Source organism: Nicotiana sylvestris, chromosome 2 (genome assembly GCF_000393655.2).
Source record: "Nicotiana sylvestris chromosome 2, ASM39365v2, whole genome shotgun sequence".
Taxonomy (NCBI): Eukaryota; Viridiplantae; Streptophyta; class Magnoliopsida; order Solanales; family Solanaceae; genus Nicotiana; species Nicotiana sylvestris.
Genome location: NC_091058.1, coordinates 144,411,807 through 144,437,850, shown reverse-complemented (window position 1 = coordinate 144,437,850; position 26,044 = coordinate 144,411,807). Strand labels below are relative to the sequence as shown.

Here is a 26,044-nt window from a genome sequence, read left to right as displayed (position 1 = left end):
TAGTCCTTAACTTTTAATTCCATGTTTAAAACTTAAGGATTGGCAGTCCTTAACTTTTATAGTAGTCCTTAACTTTTAATTCCATGTTTAAATGTTAAATGACAGACAGTCCTTAGCTTTTAATTTCTGGTTCAAAAGTTAAGGACTAGTAGTCCTTAACTTTTAATTCCATGTTTAAATGTTAAAGGACAGGCAGTCATCGGCTTTTAATTTCTGGTTCAAAAGTTAAGGACTAGTAGTCCTTAACTTTTAATTCCATGTTTAAAACTTAAGGACACGCAGTCCTTAGCTTTTAATTTCTGGTTCAAAATTTAAGGACTAGTAGTCCTTAACTTTTAATTTCATGTTTAAAACTTAAGGACTGACAGTCCTTAACTTTTAATTTTAATTCCATGTTTAAAATGTTAAATGACAGACAGTCGTTAGCTTTTAATTTCTAGTTCAAAAGTTAAGGACTAACAATCCTTAAGTTTTAATTCCATGTTTAAATGTTAAGGACTGACAGTCTTTAACTTTTAATTCCATGTTTAAATATTAAAGGACAGACAGTCCTTAGCTTTTAATTTCTGGTTCAAAAGTTAAGGACTAGAAATCCTTAAGTTTTAATTCCATGTTTAAATGTTAAGGACTGACAATCCTTAACTTTTAATTTCTGGTTCAAAAGTTAAGGACTAGCAATCCTTAAGTTTTAATTCCATGTTTAAATGTTAAGGACTGACAGTCCTTAACTTTTAATTCCATGTTTAAATGTTAAAGGAGAGACAGTCCTTAACTTTTAATTTCTGATTCAAAAGTTAAGGACTGGCAGTCCTTAACTTTTAATTCCATCTTTAAAAGTTAAGGACTGACAGTCCTTAACTTTTAATTCCATGTTTAAATGTTAAGGACTTGTAGTCCTTAGCTTTTAATTTCTTGTTCAAAAGTTAAGGACTGATAGTCCTTAACTTTTAATTCCATGTTTAAAACTTAAGGACTGACAGTCCTTAACTTTAAATTCCATGTTTAAAACTTAAGGACTGACAGTTCTTAACATTTAATTCCATGTTTAAATGTTAAGGACTGACAGTTCTTAACTTTAATTACATGTTTAAATGTTAAAGGACTGGCAGTTCTTAACTTGGTCTTGCACTTACAGTACACCTGTTCTTAATTCTACAAGGATTGCTTTATAACGTATGTCCTTTGTTTCCCATTCTCTTGACTTGTAGGATGGAAACAATATGCATAATAGTTGCTTTTAATGGTAGATGGACTGAAGACTATAAATATCTTGATCATCAAACAAAGCTTTTCCTAGCACCTGAGTCAATTCAGTTTGAAGATTTCGTTAAACAGATTTTTGAGCTTATTGAATTGGATAGAGAAAAGTTTGAAATAGTGATATGGTTTGATATCAACCTTGGAACAAGCAAAGGAATGCTTGTATCCAAAGATTTAGATCTTCACACATGTATAGAGTTGCTAAAAACTCATTCACTCTTCAAGAGCTGTCGTTTCATAGTTGATATTTCGGAAAGAGTTTTTGCATCAACAAGCAATGAACATGCCAACACAAAAACTCAACATGACAATCAAGAGCGATGCCAACAGATAGTTGAAGTAGATATGGTTGAAGCTCAACCATTAAATGAAGAGGTGCATCAAACATTTGATTCTATTCAAGTAGAAGGACAAAGCATTATAGAGATTGACAACGAACAAGCTTTGGGTATTCAAGTCTTAGAGAGTGCACCGGTAATCGAAGTAGTTGCTGACAAAACCTGCACTCAAATAACTAAACGAAGATCAAATTTGAAACAAAAAGAATCCCCAACTACGATATTAAGAGAAAATGCTTCTTTGGATCAAATAAAAGTCGGATCAGTATTTGACAATAAGAAGAGCATAATTAATTGTTTTTCTAATGTAGCAATCAAAGGACATTTTGAATTCAAAGTTGTTAGATCAAGCTCAACAAGATATTCGTTGACATGCAATGATGATAGGTGTCGTTGGTGTGTGCGTGCTTTCAGAATTAAAGACTCAACATTATTCAAGATAGTAAAGCTTGAGAAAAAGCATGACTGCTCTGTTAACACTAGGAAAGCAGATCAAAGGCATGCTACTTCAAAGTTGATTAGTGGTTACATTATCGATAATCTTCGGGACCCAAGATTTGAAGTTACACCAGCTTTTGTCATGGCAGAGATGCAAAAATTGCATGGACTAGACATTGGATATCACAAGGCGTGGCGTGCTATTCAACATGCTTCCGCTTTAATAAGAGGAAGTCCCGAAGAAAATTATGAATTATTGTGTTCATACTTGTATATGATGACAAGTAAAAACCCGGGAACTTATACTAACATAAAGATAGACGACAACAACAGGTAAACAATTTAGGACATGCTGTCTTTAGCCTTGTTAACTTTTGAGTTATAACCAGAAGTTGAGGACTGCCTATCCTTAAGTTTTGAACTTGTAATTAAAAGTTAAGGACTTCCAATCCTTAAGTTTTGAACTTTGAAATAAAAGTTAAGGACAACATGTCCTTAACTTTATAACTTGTAAATGTAAGTTAAGGACTGACTGTCCTAAACTTCGGGTATTTTAACCTTGTTTTATATTGTATTTTCAGGTTTCTTTATATGTTTTACGCATATGGATCATCGATAGCTGGTTGGAATCATTGTAGACCAGTGATTGCTATTGATGCGACTTTTTTGAAGTCAAAATATCGTGGTGTTTTAATGATTTCAGTTTCAAAAGATGCAAATAACCAAATTTTCCCATTAGCCTTTGGAATAGCAGAATCTGAAAACAACAATTCCTATGAGTGGTACTTTAGTCAGCTTCGCAATGCAATTGGGAGCCGTGAGAATTTGATTTTTTTATCAGACAGGCATCAAGCTATTGCAAATGGCATTGTAAAGGTATATCCTGAAAGCCATCATGGGATTTGCATCTATCATTTGGAGCAGAACCTAAAGCGAAGAAAGGTGAAAAGTGAGGTCATAAAACTTTTCCAAAGTGCTGCAAGAGTATACAAGCGTAAAGAATTTGACATATACATGTCAGATATTGCAAATGTAGATAAGAAAACTTATGACTACTTGATGGAAGAACCACCGGAAAGATGGGCACGTTCTTGTAGTCCACAACGAAGATATGACATGCTCACAACAAATATAGTTGAGTCGATGAATTCAGTGCTATTAGAAGCAAGGGAGCTGCCTATACTAAGAATGATGGATTTCATTCAAGTGAAGCTACAACATTGGTTTTATGAAAGAAGAAATAAAGCAGAAGGAACATTTTATGATGTTTCTTGTTGGGTAGAGGAGGAATTGAAGAACAGAAATAGATTTAGCATTTACTTTGAACGTAAGTATTATGTTTTATGTTTATATTATGATTTTGACATTTTTTAACATAATGTACTCACTTATAATTTTTCAACATTGAAGGTCTTCCCTGTTGATTCATGGCGTTCTAGAGTTGAAGAAGAAGGAATAACTTTCTTGGTGGACTTAAACAAAAGAACATGTGATTGTTTTCAATTTCAACTTGATGAATTACCATGCATACATGCAATTGCAGCTATCGAGAAGAGAAACATCAAGAAGTCTGACTTTTGTTCGCACTGGTACTTAAAGGAATCTTGGCTGAAAATATATGAAAGACAAATACATCCTGTAGGACATACTGATTCATGGATTGTACCAGAGAGTGTTAAGTCACAAATTGTTAAACCTCCAGATTTCAAAGTGCCACCAGGTAGAAGGCAAAAGAAAAGGCATATTCCTGCTACCGAGCCATCAAAAATAACATTCAAATGTGGTCGTTGCAGAAGAATTGGTTATAATAGAACAGCTTGTATATATTCTCCGGCACTCCATCCATTTTCAAGAAAGCATAGAGAAGAGTAGAAATATACACTTATGTTTATCGACTCTTTTAAGTTTTTTCTATAGATTGTATTCAAATTGCAATTTTGAAAACGTAATGACTGTCTGTCCTTAACTTTGAATTTCAAGTTCAAAAGTTAAGGACATGAGGTCCTTAAGTTATAGTCTCATGTTAAAAACTTAAGGACTGTCTGTCCTTAACTTTGAATTTTAAGTTCAAACGTTAAGGACATGAGGTCCTTAAGTTATAGTCCCATATTAAAAACGTAATGACTGTCTGTCCTTAACTTTGAATTTCAAGTTCAAAAGTTAAGGACATGAGGTCCTTAAGTTATAGTCCCATGTTAAAAACTTAAGGACTGTCTATCCTTAACTTTGAATTTCAAGTTCAAAAGTTAAGGATATGAGGTCCTTAAGTTATAGTCCCATGTTAAAAACTTGAGGACTGTTTGTCATTAACTACAGGAGTCCTTAAGTTTGAAATACAAGTTAAAAACTTAAGGACTGTCTGTCCTTAACTTTAAATTTTAAGTTCAAACGTTAAGGACATGAGGTCCTTAAGTTATAGTCCCATGTTAAAAACTTGAGGACTGTCTGTCCTTAACTTTGAATTTTAAGTTCAAACGTTAAGGACATGAGGTCCTTAAGTTATAGTCCCATGTTAAAAACTTGAGGACTGTCTGTCCTTAACTTTGAATTTTAAGTTCAAACGTTAAGGACATAGGTCCTTAAGTTATAGTCCCATGTTAAAAACTTGAGGACTGTTTGTCATTAACTACAGGAGTCCTTAAGTTTGAAATACAAGTTCAATAGTTAAGGACATGAGGTCCTTAAGTTATAGTCCCATGTTCAAAACTTAAGGACTGTCGGTTCTTAACTTTGAATTTCAAGTTCAAAAGTTAAGGACATTTGGTCATTAACTTTGAATTTGAAGTTCACTTACACTTAGTCATGAACAAATACTAACAAACTCAATGGACAAATCAACAGTTGAGAGAAACAACGAAATAAATAACAAAATGCCTTGACATAACTTTTGAAATTGTAATTTTGCATAGCTGTTACAAAAAATTACGCTATGCCAACAAAACAAAATATAAGTGCCTTTTCACAAATTTACAGAATATTTCAGAACTATCCTAAACTGGCATAATTCAGATGTCACCTTTACAACAATTTTATACAAAAATAACACCACAATTTCTTTACAACTCCTTTGGACATAATGTTTCATTTTCACTCTCATAACCAGAATTTCTTTTCCATTCACCATGTGCCCAAAGATTTGCAGCAAGTTCTTTTCGAAAGTCTTTTATGTCTTCGGGTTGGAATTGTTGCACGTCCTTTCCAATCATCAGCAACTCGGCAAATTTGATCAGGAATGCACCACAATCAGTCCTAAGAGAAATGTAAGATATGCAGTGAATTAAACAATAAATCTTAAGTACATATAAATAATATAACAAATAATAACACATACGATCCAGTTTGGTGTGGTGATCTTTGCCACTGTATATCAAATTTGTTGAAGACATTCCCAAAAGACTTGTGATTTTTGTCAAACTGTGAGAACTTTAGCAAATGGGGGATCATGCGTGCATACATTTGCATGTAGTTCATTCCTGCTTCATATGGCTCACTGTATATGGAATCATATACATCAATCTTTTTTTGATTCAAGTCCAATACTCCCAACAAAAAGTTTGTCACAGCTTCATCATCTTCTGAAGGAAGCCGACATGGAAAAAAGATTTTGTCAACCTCAGTCCATGCAATTCCACATCTACGGCTGTCCCCCCACACATATGGTGTCAGAAATAACTAATTATCACAAGCACACCAAAATTCATCACTAGCATCTTCACTGAAATCTTTATACACAAGTGCCATATAATTATCAAAAAGAATATCAGTAGTTGTGCATCGAAAAAGATGATCGCGAGGGTGGTAGCATTCCTTCTTTCTCAGATAATAGAGAGCAATGTCAATATGCTTCATAAAAAGGCAAAAAATAAAACAAATCAATAACAAATCAGTCATAAAATAATGAAAAAATGATAAATTAACAATAGAAAAAATAAATGCCTTGTGAATTATCTAACCTTATCATCAAGAACAAATTTGCTATCTGAAAGCTCAAGGAAAAATATTTTGCTACTGATTTTTTGATGATACAATTTGTATGGTTTTTTCCTCAAACTATTATCATCAGCATATAAATCAATTTGTCCCCTGAAAATTTTGAAAATGTCAAGTTAGAATTTTGAAAATTTTAATCTATAACTTAAGGACCAAGTGTCCTTAGCTTTTGAATTTGATACTCAAACTTAAGGACTGCATGTCCTTAGCTTATGAATTTTGAATTCAAACTTAAGGACAAGAAGTCCTTAAGTTTTAAACTTGAATCTATAAGTTAAGGACAGTTAGTCCTAAAATTAGTCTTACAATCACAGAAGTTAAGGATGTAGTGAAACACATTAAGAGACTTACTCTTTTTTGCGACCTCTCCTTTTCTCCTTGCCCAACCACACAATGAATTTCTTCACTAATTTTTCATCTTCTTTGGCATAATGAAAAATACACCTACGAGTATAGGTTGATTTTATCCAACCTGAACTCTTCAGAGTATTTTGATTGTCTGCCTTGGAACTTACTGCTTTTCCTTCCTTATCAAAAGGAGATTTCAACTGCCAGCTTAACTTCTTGTTCCTTTTACCTCGACCAAGTTCTTCTTCAACATTTCCTTCACCCTCCATAGTCAAAGTCGCATCAATGTCCATTTGTATACTTCGAGGAGTAGGAGTAAGAAGAGAAAATGACGGACCATTATAACCAATACTGTCTCTCTTTCTTTTCCTTGTATATTGGTTAAGATTGTCATCATTGGTGTCCTCTTTGTTTTCCTCTGCTGGCGACACTATATATATATATACATATTCATATTAGTTTTCTGCAACAGGTCAAATGAAGAGACAAAATTTCAATTGTACATATAATAATTAGGGCACAATCAGTACCTGTCTTCTCCACAGTACCTTCTTGTGTTTTTTCAAGAGACAACTCAGCTAAAATTTTGCGTGCAACATTTTCTTTTTCTTGCAATTCCACATTTTCTTTATCTTGCAGTTGTTCACCATGATCTTTAGATGCTTGTTGACAAGATTCTGCAAAAATATTTACAACAGCTAACATATTAATAATCTTTAATTAAAACAAACATATATAAAATTAAAAAAGCATTGTCTAACCATTTGTAATATCCAAGATCATTCCAGCTACATCATCATCATCATCACATATTGCATCTATAGATTTGGAACCAATCTCACTTCTGCCTATATCTTGAGATTGTAGTCCAGTTTTCTCTTGATACTGCACTCCAACTTCTTTGCTTGCTACTTCAAAAGATAGAATATATAATGAAATAAAGATACAATATATAATGAAAATTTTATCTAACCTTGACTGGCACAAGTTTGAACTCCAAATTTTTCTTTGTATGACAGCGGTGTAGAGAGATCATACGTTCCTTCTAAGCATTTGCATACAATCTCGCTGACACTTGTCCCCAATGGACTTGTTAAATCCTCCTGTGATTGCAATCCACAAACTCTACAAATTTTCTCCGGCACTCCACAAACTTCTGCATGCACATGCATAGTTTATATGTATTAATCTATTGAATATACATTTTAACGAAAATAAAAATAAAAATCTATAACTAACCTTTCCCAATATCAGTAACATTTTCAGTTTCATCATCTAGATGTGCATCTCTAAATTCTCTTTCATACTGACCCTCTGCATGCACATCCATATAATCACGTTCAACACCACCTGCATCTTGGTTGAATATGCCAGTACGCTCAGTAGCACGACAATGATCATCAACTCCATATTTTCTAATTGGAACACTAGATTCTCTATCTGTGTTCATCTGATCAGCTTTCCCAAACATGTTCATCAAAGTATCAAGCTTTGATCCTAGAGTTTTCTTTAAATCCTGAGAAAGCAACTAAGTTACAAAGAGAAGGACATGTTTAAAACTTAAGGACAGGCAGTCCTTAAGTTTGAACTTAAAGTTCAAAACTTAAGGAAATGCAATCCTTAAGTTTGAACTCCAAGTTCAAAAGTTAAGGACAAGAAGTCCTTAACTTTGAATTCCAAGTTCAAAACTTAAGGACATGATGTCCTTAAGTTTCATTTCAAAGTTCAAAAGTTAAGGACAAGAAGTCCTTATCTTTCAATTCCAAGTTCAAAATTTAAGGACACAAAATCCTAAAGTTGGACTAACTGAAATTACCTTGATTTCGTTCTCAATCTTTTATTATGATACAGTAATTTTCTGATTAACTCTGGTAACTTCTGCTTGCAAATCCTTCTTAAAACTCTCTGATAATCTCTGAATCAAAAAACATAATATAAAAAAAGGTGTTCGTAAGCAAGAAATAATCAAATAAAAAACTAATACTATTCAAAGGCAGAAACACATACTCTAACAATTTCCTTAAGTACGCCTTCGTCAAATTGTGTGGAAGAAGACCTTGAGCTTGATCTTGTGAAACTGGCTCCTCCACACAAAGAGGCTGCGTATCTTCTTCTTCCACGGGAATAAATGGTAACACCTCAATCAACTTAAACACCTATTATATAAGAAAAACTAAACATAAGTATACATAACTAAAACAAATAAACAAAAAAAGAGATAGTAATTACATTAACTTACTTTTTTATTATGAAAATATTTTCTACAAAGAGCATCAAATTGTGGAGACTTCATTTCAGAATAACATAACATTCGAGGATAACCAACTTCTTTGAAGTTCACAAATTGTTTCTCTTGGAAAATAGGAAGTACTTCCATAATCCAGACACAAAACGCAAAAGGAAAGTCAACTAAAGTGTAGCTATCAATATCTTTTTCTTTCTCTTTCTCCTTCTGAACATCATTCTCATTTGATTTCAAGCAACTCTTCAATGATTTTAATAGCGTTTCATAAGCAAGAGAACCCCAGTTGAAGGAAGCGCAAAGTGCATCATCGTCAACAATTTTCATTATTTGCTCCGACACATTCCTATTTTTCCTCTTGCCCATCAAAACCGACTCAACAAAATAGAGTATTGCCAACTTCAAAGCATCATCATCACTGCCAGCAAATGATGAAGTTGTACCATGTGGGCGACCAGAAATAAAACTATACAAATCAGCCAACTCAATTTTGTCCTTTCCAGGGAAATAGACTCTTAAAAGCCTATTCTCTTTCTGATTTAAACCTTTCATGTCAAGCGATGAATAAGACTTCAAACCAGTAATAATATGGAATGCATCACGAGTAAACTTAATATCGCGGTCAAATACCTTGAAGGTCATCGAATCAGGTTCATTACTAACAATTTCAGAAAGCAATACACAGTGCATAAGTTTACCCGAGAACTTCACACTTTGTAATCTGAAGAAGTTGCCAAAAATACTTTCCCTCAATTTCTTCCATTGGCTATTCGACAGAAAACTTTTAATTGTTTCCTTATATTGAAAATCTCCTTTCCAATATACCAGAAAATTACGCCAATCGTCAAAATCAAAAAAATGATCGCCTTCCATTATAACACTAGAAAAGAAGGAAAAACAAACAAAGATTAGGACTTAACTTAAAATTTCAAGTTTAAAAGTTAAGCAAATACAATCCTTAACTTTAAATTTTAAGTGCAAACGTTAAAGAAATACAGTCCTTAACTTATACTTTCAACTTCCAAAGTTAAGGACACTTAGTCCTTAACTTCAAGTTTCATGTGCAAAAGTTAAGGACAATAAGTCCTTAACTTTAAATTGTAAATGCAAAGGTTAAGGAAATACAGTCCTTAACTTATACTTTCAACATCCAAAGTTAAGGACACTTAGTCCTTAACTTCAAGTTTCATGTGCAAAAGTTAAGGACAATCAGTCCTTAACTTTAAATTGTAAGTGCATAGGTTAAGGAAATACAGTCCTTAACATATACTTTCAACATCCAAAGTTAAGGACACTTTGTCCTTAACTTCAAGTTTCATGTGCAAAAGTTAAGGACAATCAGTCCTTAACTTTAAATTGTAAATGCAAAGGTTAAGGAAATACAGTCCTTAACTTATACTTTCAACATCCAAAGTTAAGGACACTTAGTCCTTAACTTCAAGTTTCATGTGCAAAAGTTAAGGACAATCAGTCCTTAACTTTAAATTGTAAGTGCATAGGTTAAGGAAATACAGTCCTTAACATATACTTTCAACATCCAAAGTTAAGGACACTTTGTCCTTAACTTCAAGTTTCATGTGCAAAAGTTAAGGACAATCAGTCCTTAACTTTGAATTCCAACTACAAAATTTAATGTCGTTTCTTCTTTACATTTAATGAACACAGTTAACTGAAAATTCATAATCAGTAAGCTTATGAATTTCTACGACTATTTTTATGAAATATACCTACATAATCAAATATATTGAATCAACCACAAACACATTTCAAATTTCACACACTAAAAATTTATCAAAAACAGAATCACACAAAATATACTACACTGAATCAACATATAATGCTAATTTTTGAAATTTCACACATACTTCACACGGCATTGAACCAACTTACAAATAAAGAAAAACGAAGATGACGGAGAAGATGAAGGACAGAAGATGACGGAGAAGATGAAGATGAAGATGACGGAAGATGACGGAGAAGATGAAGATGAAGGAATGAAATAAGGGTTTTCGTCGATTTTGGGATTATACAAGAAATAGAGAAAGGGTAATTGTGTCTTTTCCCCCTTAGTAGTGGCTATTTTTTATAAGCATTTTAAATAGTGGATAAAAATTAAATACACCCTTATTTAGTGGCTAGTAAACGCCATTTTCACTGAATTTCTCCCTAGATTACATCAAAATCGACCCAAACAGATTTGGCCCATAATTAGGTAACTATTTTATAACTCGTCATCTTATTTTATTTGGAGTTACTTTGAGTCTTTGAGCAAATCAAAATGAACTTAAAGTTAATTAACTTCTCAATATGATTATAGTAGAGAGAGAGCTAGTCAATTGGATATAAAAATAACTCAGCAGCGGTTAGCATGGATGTATAAAGGTGTGGTTAGCATGGGAGTAGTGTTCGGTAAAACACCAAAAGTGTTTTCAAGACTAGCATTTTTAAAGCCAGAACAATCTAAAAACCATAAGTTGGCACCCCATGTGCTTGTATATTTTTTTTTCTTTCTGATATTTTTTTATTATTCATAAAGGAGATATTACTAGCTGAATAATAGATTTCTAAAGTTGATCATGCGGTTAAATTATGGTCGGCTTTTCAAAATGTTTTCGACCGAAAATTATATATTCAAATATAAAAAATAAGATAAGTTAAAATCAAGAACAAATTTTCTCTCACTCTAGGTAACTTGTTTTAACTGTCAACTATTGACTCAACCTATTCATTTAACAGCATTATATAAAATTTAGAAAAACCGATCTCTCTTATATGTTGAAGAAGTAGAAAATCTGCACGTGGAATAGGAACTTGCATGATTCAGTATAATATTCTTACTAACACAGGATATTATTGTTTAAGAAGATTTACTTACCCTAAAAAAATTTGTAGCTCCATTAATAAATAAATATATCAAACTTTTTTCTTCTTATCGAGTTTGCTATCATGTTCCTTCAAGTAACCACTAACCACTCATTGGACATACAAAATTTGATTTATGTCATGCAGCTTTCCAATTTAAAAACCATTTTGAATCTGATGCCAAGCAACAAAGTATGTACGACCATTAGCATATAACATTATATTAAAGAGTGTTATAAATTGGAAATCCTACTCATACTACTTTCAATCCATAGGGTTTCCCAAAAACAAAAAAATTAGAGGACCATTAATTATATAATTTAGATGAATGCGTAACACTCATCTGCCTAAATCCTTCATCGGATATGCATACACTGATTGGAATCGTAAACTATTGTGATTAACTCCTAGATTACGCAAGCAACTTTAATCAATAGATAAAGTTATTCATGTTTGCAGCAAATATATTAGTTTAACATTAATAGTCCATGTGATGACCCGAAAGGTCATCTTGTGTTTTAGAACTCAAGTCTGTACTTTTAAGTCTTAAAAATCTCATTTTACCCTTCTGGATTTGCGTGCGCAGTCCGGACGTGTTTTCGAAAAGCTTTTATGTTAAAAGTTGATGAAAATAAAAAAATTTGACTAAAAACTTCATTTGAGTTGAATTCGGTCAACATTTTTGGTAAGCCGACCCGGATTCATATTTTGACGGTCCCGGTGAGTCCGTATCGTGATTTGAACTTGGGCGCATTCCCAGAATCAAAATCGGAAGTCCCTAGCCCGAGATATCGGAATTTGCCGAAATTTAAAAGCTAAAGATTTAATGAAGTAGAGATGTTTGACCAAGGTTTGACTTTTTGGATAACCGGTCCGTATTTTGGTTTCGAAACCCGGTATAAGTCCAATACCCTAATTATGACTTGTCTATGAAATTTGGTGAGAAACAGAGTTGGTTTGACGTGATTCGGACGTCCAGTTGAGAAATTAGAAGTTTCAAAGTTTTCTTGAAAATTTCATTTGATTTGGTGCTAAATTCATAGTTCTAGATGTTATTATAGTGACTTGATCATGCGAGCAAGTTCATATGATATTTTAAGACTTGTGTGCATGTTTAGTTTGGAGTTCTGAGGGTGCGGGTGAGTTTCGGATAGGCTATGGAGTGAAAATATGACTTAGATCATTGTTGGTGTTTCAGTTGCTGGTGTTGGCCTCTGATCTCGCAAATGCGAGAACAGGTATCGCAATTGCGATCTCTGCAGGTTCCGCATTTGCGAGCTATTTCTCGCATTTGCGAAGAATAACTAGGGTTTATAGTTTTTACATTTGTGAACACCTTTTTCGCATTTGCAAACTGGGACAGGGGAAGGCAGTGATCGCATTTGCGATCACATGGTTGCATTTGCGGAAAGGGTCAGGCTCTCATTTGCAAGATTTTCTTAGCATTTGAGATAGGTTCTTCGCATTTGCGGGGTTCGCAAGGTCGTAAGTGCGACACCTGCAACTGATCAAAGTGATTTTGGACGGGATTTTTCTCACATTCTTCAAATTTTCAAAACCTAAAACACAAGAGGTGATTTTTGAAAGATCATTTCTTCCCTAAACATTGGTAAGTGATTCTAAACTAATTTCTTTTAATATTTCACTTTATTTTACAAGATTTCAACTTAAAATCTAAGGTTTTCATGTTAGAATTGGGGATTTTTGGGTAGAAACTAGGGATTACGAAATTTGGGGATTTAGACATCAAATTGAGGTCAGATTCCAAAACCAATTGTATATCTGGGCTTGGGGGTGGATGGATAATCGAATTTTGGTCCAAATTTCGAGTTTGGACCAAGCGGGCCCGGTTGTTGACTTTTTCAATAATGACCTAAATAGAATTTGTGTTATCGTGAGTGATTCCTAAGGCTTATTTTCAATTGTTTGGTTGTTAATTTGCTAGATATTGTTGGTTCGGAGGCTAGTTTGAAAGGCAAAGCCGTAGTTGAGATTTGAGTAGTCCTTGGAGCGAGGTAAGTGTTATGTCTAACCTTGACTTGAGAAAATTAGGAACCTTCGGACTACTTGCTATGTGGTTCTCATTATCATACCTTCCTTTTCCTACCTCCGAAAGGGTACAAGGAAGTTTTTTCCAATTTAAGTGACAATCAAAATGGGATTATTTTATTTAAAACAGAGTCTCCACTTGGGATAATTTATGGTGTCCCAAGCCACCGGTTTAAATCCCGAATCGAGGAAAATTTGACTCTAATTATCCGCGTAAGGAATTCTGTTAATCCGGGAGAAGGTGTTAGACATTTCTGGGTTTCGTGGTTCTAGCACAGTCGCTCAACTATTATTATTGGCTCAATTATCTGATTTAATTACACATTTAAAACCTACGTGCATTTTTTACTTTAAAACCGCTTTTATTTATTGTAGAACGCTTTTAGGAAGATTCAATGTTATTTAAAACATACCTCGAACCACCATATGAAATGCACTCGCAGTTCGCGACACGTTCTATTTAACGTTGTTAAGAAAGGAATTTGGGTCACATGAAATGTGCACCCGAAGTTGATAATCAATTTATAGAACGCGCCTAAAACAATTACGAAATTTCAAATTAATAACAAGGTTTGCGAGGGCCGTGAAAAATTCAATTGATGTCACACCTCGATTTTTAAAGAGTTAAAATTAATTAAATGAGGGCCATGGGTTTTGGGATTTTATTCGGCATGGCACGCCTCAAATTATTCTTAAAGGTTTCTTGATCTAATCTTTGAGGGCCATCAGATCATTGGTTTTGGTAACATGACACACCCCAATCTAGCTTAAAAAGGTCTAATTAATTAGAGAAGGCTCAAAGGAATTTGAATTTATTTTAGGCTAAAGTTCGAACTCAACTTAACAATTAGAAGGGCTAGTGTTGAAAGAAGTCTGGTGTTAGTTTATTTGAAAGGGTCTAGACTGGCAGTAGACCCAATTGCTATTTGAAAAAGGGTCCATATCGAGGCACAAGGGACGACCAGGCTCACAGGAAGCCCAGAACGCACGTTGGACCAGCGAAGGGGCATTTGGCATAGCTAGGCCAATGCCAAAGGCCCAATTGCATGATTTAGCACAATCAGTTGAAACAAGTTACACTTCTTCACGAAAATCTTAAGATTAAAACAAATATTAGCAATTCTTGCCAGTTTTACATGGATGCAGAACACATTTTTAAGCCAAATCATATTCCATAATAAAATGCAACCCTTAATGTTATATAGCTCATACACAAAGCTGATGCAAAGCTGATTCAAACCCAAAAACTAATTTAAGATTCAAAGCTGATGCTTTTCGGCAGAATATCTAATAGTAAAGGCTTCAGACTTTTGCCTTTGACATTTACAAAACAAACAATAAACCTTGAATTCATTTGAAAATCAAAATTAGAGAAACAAAGCCATAGTGAGATCGACCTAGAACCTAACATCACCATATAACTTAAATGTTATCCATCTAGGTTATGTCCATGTCACAACAGTCCAAGATCATATTTACAAAGACAAGAGTTCAAATGATAAAACCCAAAGTCCAGCTATAGTATACTTGACAAGAATACTAGACTCACATGCTAAGTAGAGACTTAATACAATCCTAGAAGGATATTGTCAATTAGCACAGGCAAAATACAATGGATCAGACAGTAAAAAGAACAATGCAATGCAGAAAATAAGGCTAAATTCTAAACAAATAAGTTGATGCTATGCTTAAACTCCACATTTCAATTTCATGCTTCAATTCGAGAAGATCCAAAAGGAGTACCTAGATATCAAAAGAAAACAAAACAAAGAAAGTGAAGAGCTCGGCAACAACAATAGAACAAGTGAATCAACAACTCCAAAACACAGCAAGGTCCAACTCTTTTAGACCATTTTTAACCCAGAATGAATCAGAAAATCTTGAAAAGGTTTCAAGTTATGAAGATAAACAGCAGAACCGAGCCATTTTCTACCAAAATGCAAGAGATTTTCAGTCCTTTTTAAGATCAACCGTTTTAAATTGTGTATTCTCTAAAATCTGACTTCAAAAGAAAGAAACAGGCCTCTTATAGAGACCTTTAGGGCAGTAGAAATGATTCAAGCTTTTACTAATTACCCATTCTTTGAATTTTCATTCTTGCATTTTAGACCTTATGTTTAAGTTCTGTTTGTTAAAATTAACCAAATCCCCACCTTCTTTGAAAATTTCAGGCAGTTTTAACAAGATTCTCTCAATCAAAATTCCTAAACTACCCTTTAAACCTTCATTATTTACCCTCAGCCAATCCAACATGGGTCAGGTTAAACTAAGAACGAAACCCAAAACCATGGGCTTAATCAGCCAAAACCGAACACCTCCCTTCTGTGGGCCTCTGTTGACATAGCCCAAGTCTATTTCAAAGGTCGAAACCTACGAGACAATAAGCATGCAGAGTTATAAGAACTCATGAAGCCCTGAATCCGACGAAAACAAAAACAGAAAAGAATTTGAACAAAATCAAACAACAAAATTAAATAAACTAACTAAACAAAATATTGACTAAAAATAACCTTAAACTTAGCATGCATGTAGAAAAATAAGAAAGAAAAGGAAAGAAACAGAAGAAGATGAAAATGAGAATAAAAACGAAAACGAAAGAAAGAAAAGTGGTTGGAAAAAAATACCTAGAAAAACGATTGGACAGTGGTCTTGAAAGGATCTTCAGAAACCTCGATTTTGAGCCGAAATTGGCCTTAATCATGTGTTCTCATTGAAAACAGACGAATAAAACCAATTTCGACCCTAATCACACAACGAAACTTGACAATTTGGGAAATTCGAGGTTTTAGGGTTTTAGCCGGATTGCTTCAATTGAAGATTCGAGGCATTCTAAATGGATTCGAGGGAAACTGGTCAGATATTGGGAAAGGGGAGGTTATGAGGATTTTGTGGTGTAAATTTGGTGGTAGGGATTTAAGGCGGTGCTAGGGTTTGGTCTGAGATGAAGAAGGTGAAGTGAAGGGATACGAGATTAAATTGAAGAGGTTCGGACATTAATAATGGAAATGGGGGAAGTGATCTTGGCCATTAGATCAGATGGAACGGAAGGCTAGGGTTGAATCTAAGTGGCTGAACTCCAAACGGTGTCGTTTGGTTAATTAAATGGGACGGACCAGGTTGGGGCGATTTGGGCCTGGATTGAACGGGTATGGGGCGAAATCGTTTGGGCTATTACAAGTTTGGCCCAAAAACAGCCTTTCTTATTTTTTTTTCCTTTCAATTTTCAATCAATTTTTCTTTTTCCCTTTTCAAATTAAATTAAATCCTAAATTAACTCTTAAACAAAATTAACTTACCAAATCAAGCTAATTACTCACTATAGTATTTACAAAATTAATTAAATCCTAAATTTAAAGAAGTACTACAAAATTTAAAATTTAAAAGTTAAAAATGCAAAGTGAGTTATTTTTTGTGATTTTTAATTTTTATAAAATAACTAATTTATTAATTAACCTAAAAATGTAAAAATAAATCCTAAATGCACATGCAGATTTTTTTTTTGTATTTTCATGATTTAAATAAAATTAAACATGCACAGAGAAATGCAAATAATTAAGAAAATTCCACAAAAATTCGTAAAATGGCAAATAATTAAAAGAAAAATCTATTTCTTTGGGATTCTGTAGGAGTAATTCATATAGGGCAAAAATCACGTGCTCACAGCTGCCCCTCTTTGCTTGAAAACACGAAAAGTTTTCGTGCAAAGATAAAGTGAGTGGACACGAGCGATTTTTGCCCGTTTGAATACTCCGTGGGAAGCATTTTTGAAATATTTGACCGCACCCTGCTTCCGAGGTTGCTTACATATCCTTGGCTATAAAGGAATCAGGTCAGTATAGTTCGGGAAGTTTCGGTAGTTGGGACTACCAGGAAGTCGTGATTTTACTGTTGCTGCTGCTGCTACTGCTTGCTGAACTCCTTATCACACCAAGACAAAACAAAAGAAGCTAGACTAAATTATGATCTATGATTTACAAGAATCCTATCTATATCATCAAACTTGATCTTGCGGTTTCTGCTGCTCTGTTGACTTGAGGTTCCTTTGTTGCTGTCTTGAGTTGTATTCTGAGGTGCTTTTCCTTTGTTTTTCAAGTGGGCACCAGATTGCTGAACTTGATCTGTCTTCCTTTGAACATTGCCGCTTTCTCTTTATTCTCCAGGTGGGCGCCTGATTACCAACATTTGAATTATCTTCCTTTCCTCCAACATTTGACTTGTTTTCCCTTTGTTTTCCGGGTGGGCACATGATTGCCGAACTTGTGTCGTCTTCATTTGAACATTGTTGTTTTCCTTTTTCCCAAGGTGGGCTCCTGATTACCAATATTTGTACTGTTTTTCCTCGAAACTCGAACTGCTTCCCTTTGTTCTCCAGGTAGGCTCCTGATTACCAACACTCAAATTGTTTTCCCTTTGTTCTCCAGGCGGGCTCCTGATTACGAACACTTGAATTGCTCTCCCTTTGTTCTCCAGGTGGGCTCTTGATTACCAACACTCGAATTGCTTTCCCTTTGTTCTCAGGGTGGGCTCCTGATTACCGACACTTACACGGTTTTTCCTCAAAACTTGACATGTTTCCCTTTGTTCTCCAGGTGGGATCCTGATTACCAACACTCAAATTGCTTTCCCGTTGTTCTCCAAGTGGGCTCCTGATTACCAATGCTTGAATTTCTTTTCCCTTTATTCTCCAGGTGGGCTCCTGATTGCCGACACTTGAGTTGCTTTCCCTTTGTTCTCCAGGCGGGCTCTTGATTACCAACACTTGAATTGATTTCCCTTTGTTCTCCAGGTGGGCTCCTGATTACCGACACTTGAGTTACTTTCCCTTTGTTCTTCAGACGGGCTCCTAATTACCAACGCTTGAATTGCTTTTCATTTGTTCTCCAAGTGGGCTCCTGATTACCAATTCTTGAATTGTTTTTCCCTTTGTTCTCCAGGTGGGCTCCTGATTACCGACACTTGAGTTGTTTTCCCTTTGTTCTCCAGGCGGGCTCCTGATTACCAACACTTGAATTGCTTTCCCTTTGTTCTCCAGGTGGGCTCTTGATTACCAATGCTTAAATTGCTTTCCTTTTGTTCTCCAGGTGGGCTCCTGATTACCAACGCTTCAATTGCTTTTTCTTTTGTTCTCCAGGTGGATTCCTGATTACCAATGCTTGAATTGCTTTCCCTTTATTCTCCAGGTGGGTTCCTGATTTCTGAACTTGAACTACTTTCTTTTGTGACTGCCTTTCCTTTGAACTGTCTTCCCTTATTTCTCTAGGTGGGTGCCTGATTGCTTGATCATGGACCGCTTTCCATTCTCGAAACTCGTGTTATTTTCCCTTGCTCTCTAGGTGGGCGCCTGATTACAACAGAATAGACAAAACAAAGAAAATTTTCTACTCCAGTTTGGTAGCTGGGCACATCTGTGAGTGTTAATTGTGTCATGTTACTAAATATCTCTAAGAATTTGAAAGCTAGATCCTATTATTCAGGAGGGTCCTGAAAATTCTTGACAGTGTTTAAGCTAAAAGATATTTCCTAAAGGTTTGACTTCCGCTCAATCTTGTTATCTGTGAAGATTTTAAACTAAATCTCATTATCCAAGAGGGTCCTGAACATTAACATCAAATCTCATCTTAAGAGTGACAACTTTAAGGCTAAGTTATATTTCCCTACGACAGAACTTACGCTAAATCTTGTTATCTAATGGAGGTCTTAAATCTAAGCCCCATTATTCAGGAAGGTCCTGAAAGTTCGAATTGAATCCTATCTTGAGAATGAAACTTCAAAGCCAACTTATATTTCCTCAAGGTAAAACTTATGCTAGATCTTGTTACGCACGAAAGTTTTGCATTTTAACTAGGTCCCATTGTCCAGGAGGGTCATGAGGATTTACGGTCGAACCTGTCTGGTACTTGCTTTCTTTACGGAAATTTTCTCTAAAACAAACGAAATTTTCTGCCCCTATTTCAAATCAAAGAAAATTTTGTCAGTTTAAAATGTGGTGGTTAGTTTGTGGCATTCTTGTGAAAAGTGGCCTCTCCACTGCCGTGCTTTGCTTTGACTGGCTGCCTTGAACTAGCCAAGAACTGTTTGGCTTTCTGACTGACTCTCAACCGCGGGACCTTGGATGACCCAAGTGTTCTACACCCACACTGAACCTCTGTATCTCCCATGAAATTACTGAACCCTTCGACCAACATGCTATCTCTAGTATGCTTTGGCCTCACTTTACTTTGTGCAATTGGAAGTTGGTAGTAAGCTTTGACATCCTTTCTTACTTGCTTAAACAAGGCTGACATTGGAAAACCTTAGAGAAATAAACCCAAAAGAAATGAAATGCAATGACTTTGAGAGTTAGGAATAAAAGAAAATCTAAAACTGGATGACTGTTTGAGAGAGGAAAAGGAAGAGAGACTTATCTAAGTAGAACAGTTTGCACCAATGATCATGACATGCATTTTGGACTAATCAGCCCAGCCTATTCAAACCAATCGCCTTTCAGTTGTCATGCTTTATGCCCCAAGATATTCATAACCCAATTTCTTCGCCAAATCACTGAACTTGTTCGGCCTACGGTGCCTGAAGGGTTTTCACCAACAAACCTCTCTCATCTGTCCATCTCTCAACTCCCCGTCGCCTTATGGTGCCTGTAAGGTTTTCACCAGTAAGACTCTCTCATTTTTGATTTCTCTCAGCTTTCCATCGCCTTACGGTGCCCGTGAGGGTTTTCACCAATAAGACTCTCTCATTTTCATTTTTCCTGCTTAGACCGGAGTGTTGCCCCTTATATGAATCATACCTATACTTGCTCGACTTGGCATCTCTCGAAGACTGATCGAAAGGTCTTTCTTTGGACTGTAATGTGGGTTTTGGGATAGGGTTAGAAAGAAAGGATATCACAAAGGCTCAAAACAACTTGAATGAGTTTAAAATTACAACTTTTGGAATTAGATTTCTAACAACCACAACTTCTGCCCCAGTTTCTTTGCTTGGGGCCTCCTAAATTTTTATTTTGATGGGACAGAACCGTGAGGCTGCCTACGTATCCTTTAAAGGAATCATGTCAAACGTAGTTAATGTCATAAGAATTGCTTTGTTGTTGCTTTTCTCTTTTCTTTTCTTTCTCTCTTTCTCTTCTTTTTTCTCTTTTTTCTCTTTTTTCTCTTTTTTTTCTTTTTTTTTTCTTCTTTTCTTTTCCTTCTCATTTTTCTTTTCTCTTCTTTTTTCTCTTTTTTTTTCTTTTTACTTACCTCTGCGTTCGTGTTTCTGAATTTTGCTACTGATTCCAAAAGAGGGGTATGAAAGGAAATAAATAAGGCTCAAAGGGATAACAAATGATAAAGTGTTTAGATAGCAGAACAAAATATCTTCGTCATTCCAATCTTCAAAACATGCCAAGTACAAACAAACACAATTTAAACCAAAGAAATCATACATAATATCTTTTGACTACATCAGAATTGATAGTCATATCTACACATTTGCCTTCTATATCTGTTAAATACAAAGCGCCATTGGACAATACTCTCGATACGATGAACGACCCCTGCCAATTTGGGGCGAACTTGCCTTTTGCTTCAGCCTGATGTGGAAGGATGTGGTTCAATACTTGCTGACCCACTTCAAATTTCCGGGGACGCACCTTCTTGTTGTACGCTCTCGCCATTCTCTTTTAATATAACTGACCATGACACACTGCTGCCAATTTTTTCTCATCAATCAAACTTAATTGCTCCAGACAGGTTTTGACCCACTCATCATCATCAATTTCGGGTTCAACAACAATCCAAAGGGATGAGATTTCAACTTCCGCAGGTATTACTGCTTCGGTGCCATATACTAACAAATGAAGAGTTGCACCTACTGAAGTACGAACAGTAGTGCGATAACCCAACAACGCAAAGGGCAACTTCTGATGCCATTGCCTGGAACCTTGCACCATTTTCCGAAGTATCATCTTTATATTCTTGTTGGTTTCCTCGACTTCTCCATTCGCCTTGGGGCGGTATGGGGTGGAATTGCGATCACTTCCTTCATCAGATGACTATTAAGATTAGCACCATTATCTGTCATGATCACCTTTGGGATTCCGAATAGACAAATGATATTTGAATGAACAAAATTGACCACTGCCTTCTTGGTCATAGATTTGAAAGTTTTAGCTTCAACTCACTTAGTAAAATAGTCAATGGCCACCAGAATGAACCTGTGTCCATTGGATGTTGCTAGCTCGATTGGTCCGATGACATCCATACCCCAAGCAACAAAGGGCCATGGTGTGGACATCATGTGCAATTCAGATGGTGGAGAATGAATCAAATCTCCGTGTACCTAGCATTGATGGTATTTGCGCACAAAACTGATACAATCTCGCTCCATGGTGAGCCAATAATAACCCGCTCAAAGAATCTTCTTTGCCAGAACATACCCACTCATATGCAGCCTGCAAACCCCGGAATGTACTTAGGTCATGATAGTTGTGGCTTGTCTAACATCTATGCATCTTAACAATACAAGATATCGGGTTCTTTTGTACAAAACTCCTCCACTGAAGAAAAATCCACTTGCTAGACGACGAATTGTTCTCTTCTGATACCCTGTGGCTTGTACTGGATACACCCCCATCCTGATATACTCCCTAATGTCATGAAACCATGGTTCACCATCAAGTTCTTCTTCAATCACATTACAGTAAACATGCTGATCGCGGACCTGGATATGCAAAGGGTCAACATAAGCCTTATCTGGATGATGTAATATCGATGCCAAGGTAGCCAAAGCATCGACAACCTCATTATGGATCCTTGGAATGCACCTGAATTCTATTGATCTAAATCGTTGACAAGGTTCATGCAGACATTGTCGATATGGTATAAGCTTTAAATCTCGCGTCTCCCATTCTCCTTGAATCTGGTGCACCAGAAAGTGTGAGTCTCCCAAGACCAAGACTTCATGGATTCCCATATCTACAGCTAGCCTCAAACCTAGAATGCATGCTTCGTATTCAGCCATGTTGTTGGTACAATAGAAACGAAGCTGAGTTGTAACAGGGTAGTGATGCCCTATTTCAGAAATAAGCACTGCCCCTACCCCGACACCTTTCATATTAGCGACTCTGTTAAAGAAAAGTTTCCAACCTGGCTTTTCAACTTGCTCCGCCTCATCAACATGCATCACCTCTTCATCAGGGAAGTAAGTCCTCAAAGGTTCATATTCTTCGTCTACCAGGTTTTCGGCCAAGTGATCAGCCAAAGCTTGGGCTTTCATCGCTGTCCGAGTCATATATACGATGTCAAACTCTGTGAGTAAGATATACCACTTTGCGAGCCTTCTTGTGGGCATATGTTTCTGAAAAATATACTTTAAAGTATCCAGACGAGAGATGAGGTAAGTAGTGTAGGACGACATGTAATGCTTCAACTTCTGCACCACCTATGTCAGGGCACAACACGTCTTCTCAAGGGGAGTATACTTAACCTCATAAGATGTGAACTTCTTGCTGAGATAATAGATGGCCTGCTCTTTCCTACTACTGATATCATGTCACATCCAAATGAATTATCCAAGACTGTCAAATAAAGAATCAAAGATCTTCCTGGTTCTGGTGGGACCAACATAAGTGGGTTCGACAAATACTCCTTGATCTTATCGAAGGCTTCCCGGCGCTCATCAGTCCATTTGACCGCAATATCCTTTTTAGCAACATGAAGATGGGCTCACATGTTGTCATGAACTGAGCAATAAACCTGCTGATGTAGTTCAGTCTCCCTAACAGGCTCATCACTTCGGTATTGATCCTTAGCGGGGGCAATTCCTGAATAGCTTTAATCTTTGACGAATCCAATTCAATGCCTCACCGGCTGACTATGAATCCCAACAGTTTTCCAGATGGGACACCAAATACACACTTTACAGGGTTGAGTTTAAGATTGTACCTGCGGAGCCTTTGGAAGAACTTTCTCAAATCTCTGACGTGGTCAGACTGCTTCCTGAACTTTATGATCATATCATCCACGTAAACCTCAATCTCCTTGTGTATTATGTCATTGAATATGGTTGTCATTGACATCATGTAAGTTGCCCCAGTATTTTTCAAACTAAAAGGCATGACCTGGTAGACATATGTTCCCCACGGCGTGATCAAAACCGTCTTCTACGCATCTTCCTCATCCATTAAAATCTGATGATAGCCCGCATATCAATCCACAAAAGACCCAATCTCATGCTTGGCACAACTATCAATCAAAATATGGATATTTGGCAATGGGAAGTTGTCATTTGGACTTGCCTTGTTGAGATCACGGTACTCAATACACACTCTGGTCTTACCATCCCTTTTTGGCACAAGAACAACATTGGCTAACCACGTGGGATACCGCGTGACCCGAATGACCTTTGTATCAAGCTGCTTGATGCTAGCAATGCCATAGCTTGTGGGCCCCCGACTCTGTGTCTTTAGCAATCCCATAGCTTGTGTGGTGAGAAATTGCATTGCAAGTCCAAGTCCCGAGCCATTGGTCTAGAACTTGCCCTGAATGTTTGTTGAGGCGAAATCCTAAGTGAATTTTGACTTGAGACATGATTATAGGCTCTCCTTAGTCCAAATGATAATCTTGAACACTTTTATAACCTACCAATGATAAGATCCCTAGTCAACCCTTTTGAGCCTTAAACCTTTTTCCTTCAAAGGACCATGATACAAGCCTTTACTCGTTCTAAAAGATACCCTCTCTTGGCACCCGATATTTCCTTTAGCATATGGCAAAAGTATAAGTTTGGGGGGAGAAAAGAGGATGGAAACAAAGTGTTAAAAAGGTACAAAATAAAGAAAAGGAAAGGCAATGAAAAATAAAGAAAATCAAAAAGACAAAAAGAATGCTCAAAGTAGAATTGAATAAAAAAAGGATTCAAGAAAAGCAAAGAACGAAAGGTGTGGAAAGTTGAGAAAGGAGAAAAGATTTGAAATGTACAAGAAAGAGTGACAGTATGTCTTTCGAACCCCTTAGAAAGAAGTGAAAATACTCAAAAAGTCAAATGAATTTGAGCCAAAATGAAAGAAAAGAAGTGCTTAAGGAAGATGGAACCTACTTAGACCAAACATTACCTACCCTAAACCAAAAGCCTTCACTATGTCTCCACAAAAGCCCTATATGATCTTGAGTTGAATGAAACTTACATTAGTAGTGACTCATATAAGGGGCAAACATATGGTACTTAGATCCAGACTCGTGACTTTTCCTTGAGAGAGATGAATGATTTTCTTTTAACCTCGTTTTGAATGCTACTATTCTAAAGGTGAGGTTTGCTTAGGAAGAGTTGAGGATGTGTGAGTTTGGGTTCCACAATGACCAAAGTAATAGAAAGAGTTCTTTGATGTGTTGAGTCAACTCTTGATGCTCTTGTGTCGCACTTAATCCATGGTGTTTCAAATAGTAAAATGCTGTTAATGATTCATTTTTATTGAGGGTAATTGTTAGTCCCAATTGATGTTAGATGAGGGAACTTTAGGACAACTGAATCTTCTTGGAATTTTCCTTAAGGGGTGGGTCTTATTTTGTTTGCTTGAGGACAAGAAAAAGCTTAAGTTTGAGGGAGTTGATAACTAGGGATTTTGATACATTTTATACTCCTTACTTATGTTTTGATTAGAAATTTGTACAAAATAGTCCCAAAAAGGCTCACAAGTTGTGCTTGATTGAAGGTTTGATCAACAAAGTGACAAGATATCAAAGATCGGCTCTAAAAGGAGTGAAACTTGCACAAGTACCAAAACAAGACAAGCTCAGGCAAAGCAGGCTCAATGCAGCCGCACACCATTCCGTGCAGTCCGCACAAGTGAGGTTAAGAGAGGTGGACTTCCAAGCCAACAAGCAATGCGGCCGCATGAGATTTAATGCGGTCCGCATTGGAGTCACTACGGCCGCACTCGATTTAGTGCGGTCCGCAAAACCAAGGATCAGAGAAGTGCCGATTTGGAGATTGAAGCCAATATTGTTCGTGCTCCATTTCATGCAGACCGCACTAGAAGCCACCGCGGCCGCACTCAATTCTGTGCGGTCCGTATTGCCCGAGTTCAGAGAGTTGAATTTTAAGTCAACAGCCTTAGTGCGGCCGCACATGATTTTGTGCGGTCCGCATTAGCCCTACAGGGTATTTTTGTCCAAATTTTTTAGCTTTGTATAAATAGCTTCTTTTCCCATTTTTAGGTTATCAGATAGTTTTGGTACTGGGCTGCGCTCGTGACTTCGAATATTTTAACTATTTTGAGTAATTTTAGCTTCATTTCAATATTGAATCTTCTAGTTTATCTTAACAATTAATTAATATGAGTTTTTCTTCATCTATTGCTTTGTTTTCTTCTCTAATTATGAGTAACTAGACCCATAAGCTAGGGTTATGGCTCAACCCTAGTGTGGGCAATTGATGAGTCTTGTGTTTTCGGGCTAGATTGACTATGGGTGTTTGATATTTTGGCTAATTTCATGTTTAATTGCTGAATTAGTAGTTGCAAACACTAATTTGTATTTTGTTG

At 36.1% G+C, this 26,044-nt stretch overlaps 2 protein-coding genes across 5 annotated transcripts; one reads left to right on the top strand and one right to left on the bottom strand.

The window, feature by feature from the left end:
• The first annotated feature begins 1,209 nt into the window (after positions 1-1,209).
• Positions 1,210-3,908, top strand: LOC138885716 (uncharacterized). The gene is made up of 3 exons (XM_070166693.1): positions 1,210-2,369; positions 2,618-3,314; positions 3,447-3,908. Exons 1-3 carry the CDS (start codon positions 1,210-1,212, stop codon positions 3,906-3,908), a joined length of 2,319 nt encoding a protein of 772 aa, XP_070022794.1.
• A 984-nt stretch (positions 3,909-4,892) lies between these two features.
• Positions 4,893-8,968, bottom strand: LOC104219301 (uncharacterized). Of its 4 annotated transcripts, none has more exons than XM_070167510.1 (11): positions 8,614-8,968; positions 8,382-8,530; positions 8,191-8,289; positions 7,614-7,890; positions 7,348-7,527; positions 7,136-7,282; positions 6,905-7,051; positions 6,378-6,804; positions 5,990-6,119; positions 5,368-5,879; positions 4,893-5,285 (listed from the first exon to the last, which is right to left on the bottom strand). In XM_070167510.1, exons 4-10 carry the CDS (start codon positions 7,849-7,851, stop codon positions 5,709-5,711), a joined length of 1,440 nt encoding a protein of 479 aa, XP_070023611.1. In that variant the 5' UTR covers positions 7,852-7,890; positions 8,191-8,289; positions 8,382-8,530; positions 8,614-8,968; the 3' UTR covers positions 4,893-5,285; positions 5,368-5,708. The 4 variants fall into 4 exon arrangements, with proteins under 4 accessions (XP_070023611.1, XP_070023610.1, XP_070023613.1 ...); XM_070167509.1 differs by having other exon boundaries at positions 7,348-7,530; positions 8,614-8,965; XM_070167512.1 differs by having other exon boundaries at positions 6,923-7,051; positions 7,348-7,530; positions 8,614-8,965.
• Positions 8,969-26,044: the final 17,076 nt, after the last annotated feature.

Coding starts and splice junctions, on each gene's coding strand:
- LOC104219301 (XM_070167509.1), bottom strand. CDS start 7,851: ATGAACATGTTTGGGAAAGCTGATCAGATGAACACAGATAGAGAATCT. Junction 7,052..7,135: donor GATCTTGGATATTACAAATG/GTTAGACAATGC, acceptor ATATTTTTGCAG/AATCTTGTCAACAAGCATCT. Junction 6,120..6,377: donor AGGAGAGGTCGCAAAAAAGA/GTAAGTCTCTTA, acceptor CAAAATTTTCAG/GGGACAAATTGATTTATATG.
- LOC138885716 (XM_070166693.1), top strand. CDS start 1,210: ATGGAAACAATATGCATAATAGTTGCTTTTAATGGTAGATGGACTGAA. Junction 2,370..2,617: donor AAGATAGACGACAACAACAG/GTAAACAATTTA, acceptor TTGTATTTTCAG/GTTTCTTTATATGTTTTACG. Junction 3,315..3,446: donor TTTATGATGTTTCTTGTTGG/GTAGAGGAGGAA, acceptor TCAACATTGAAG/GTCTTCCCTGTTGATTCATG.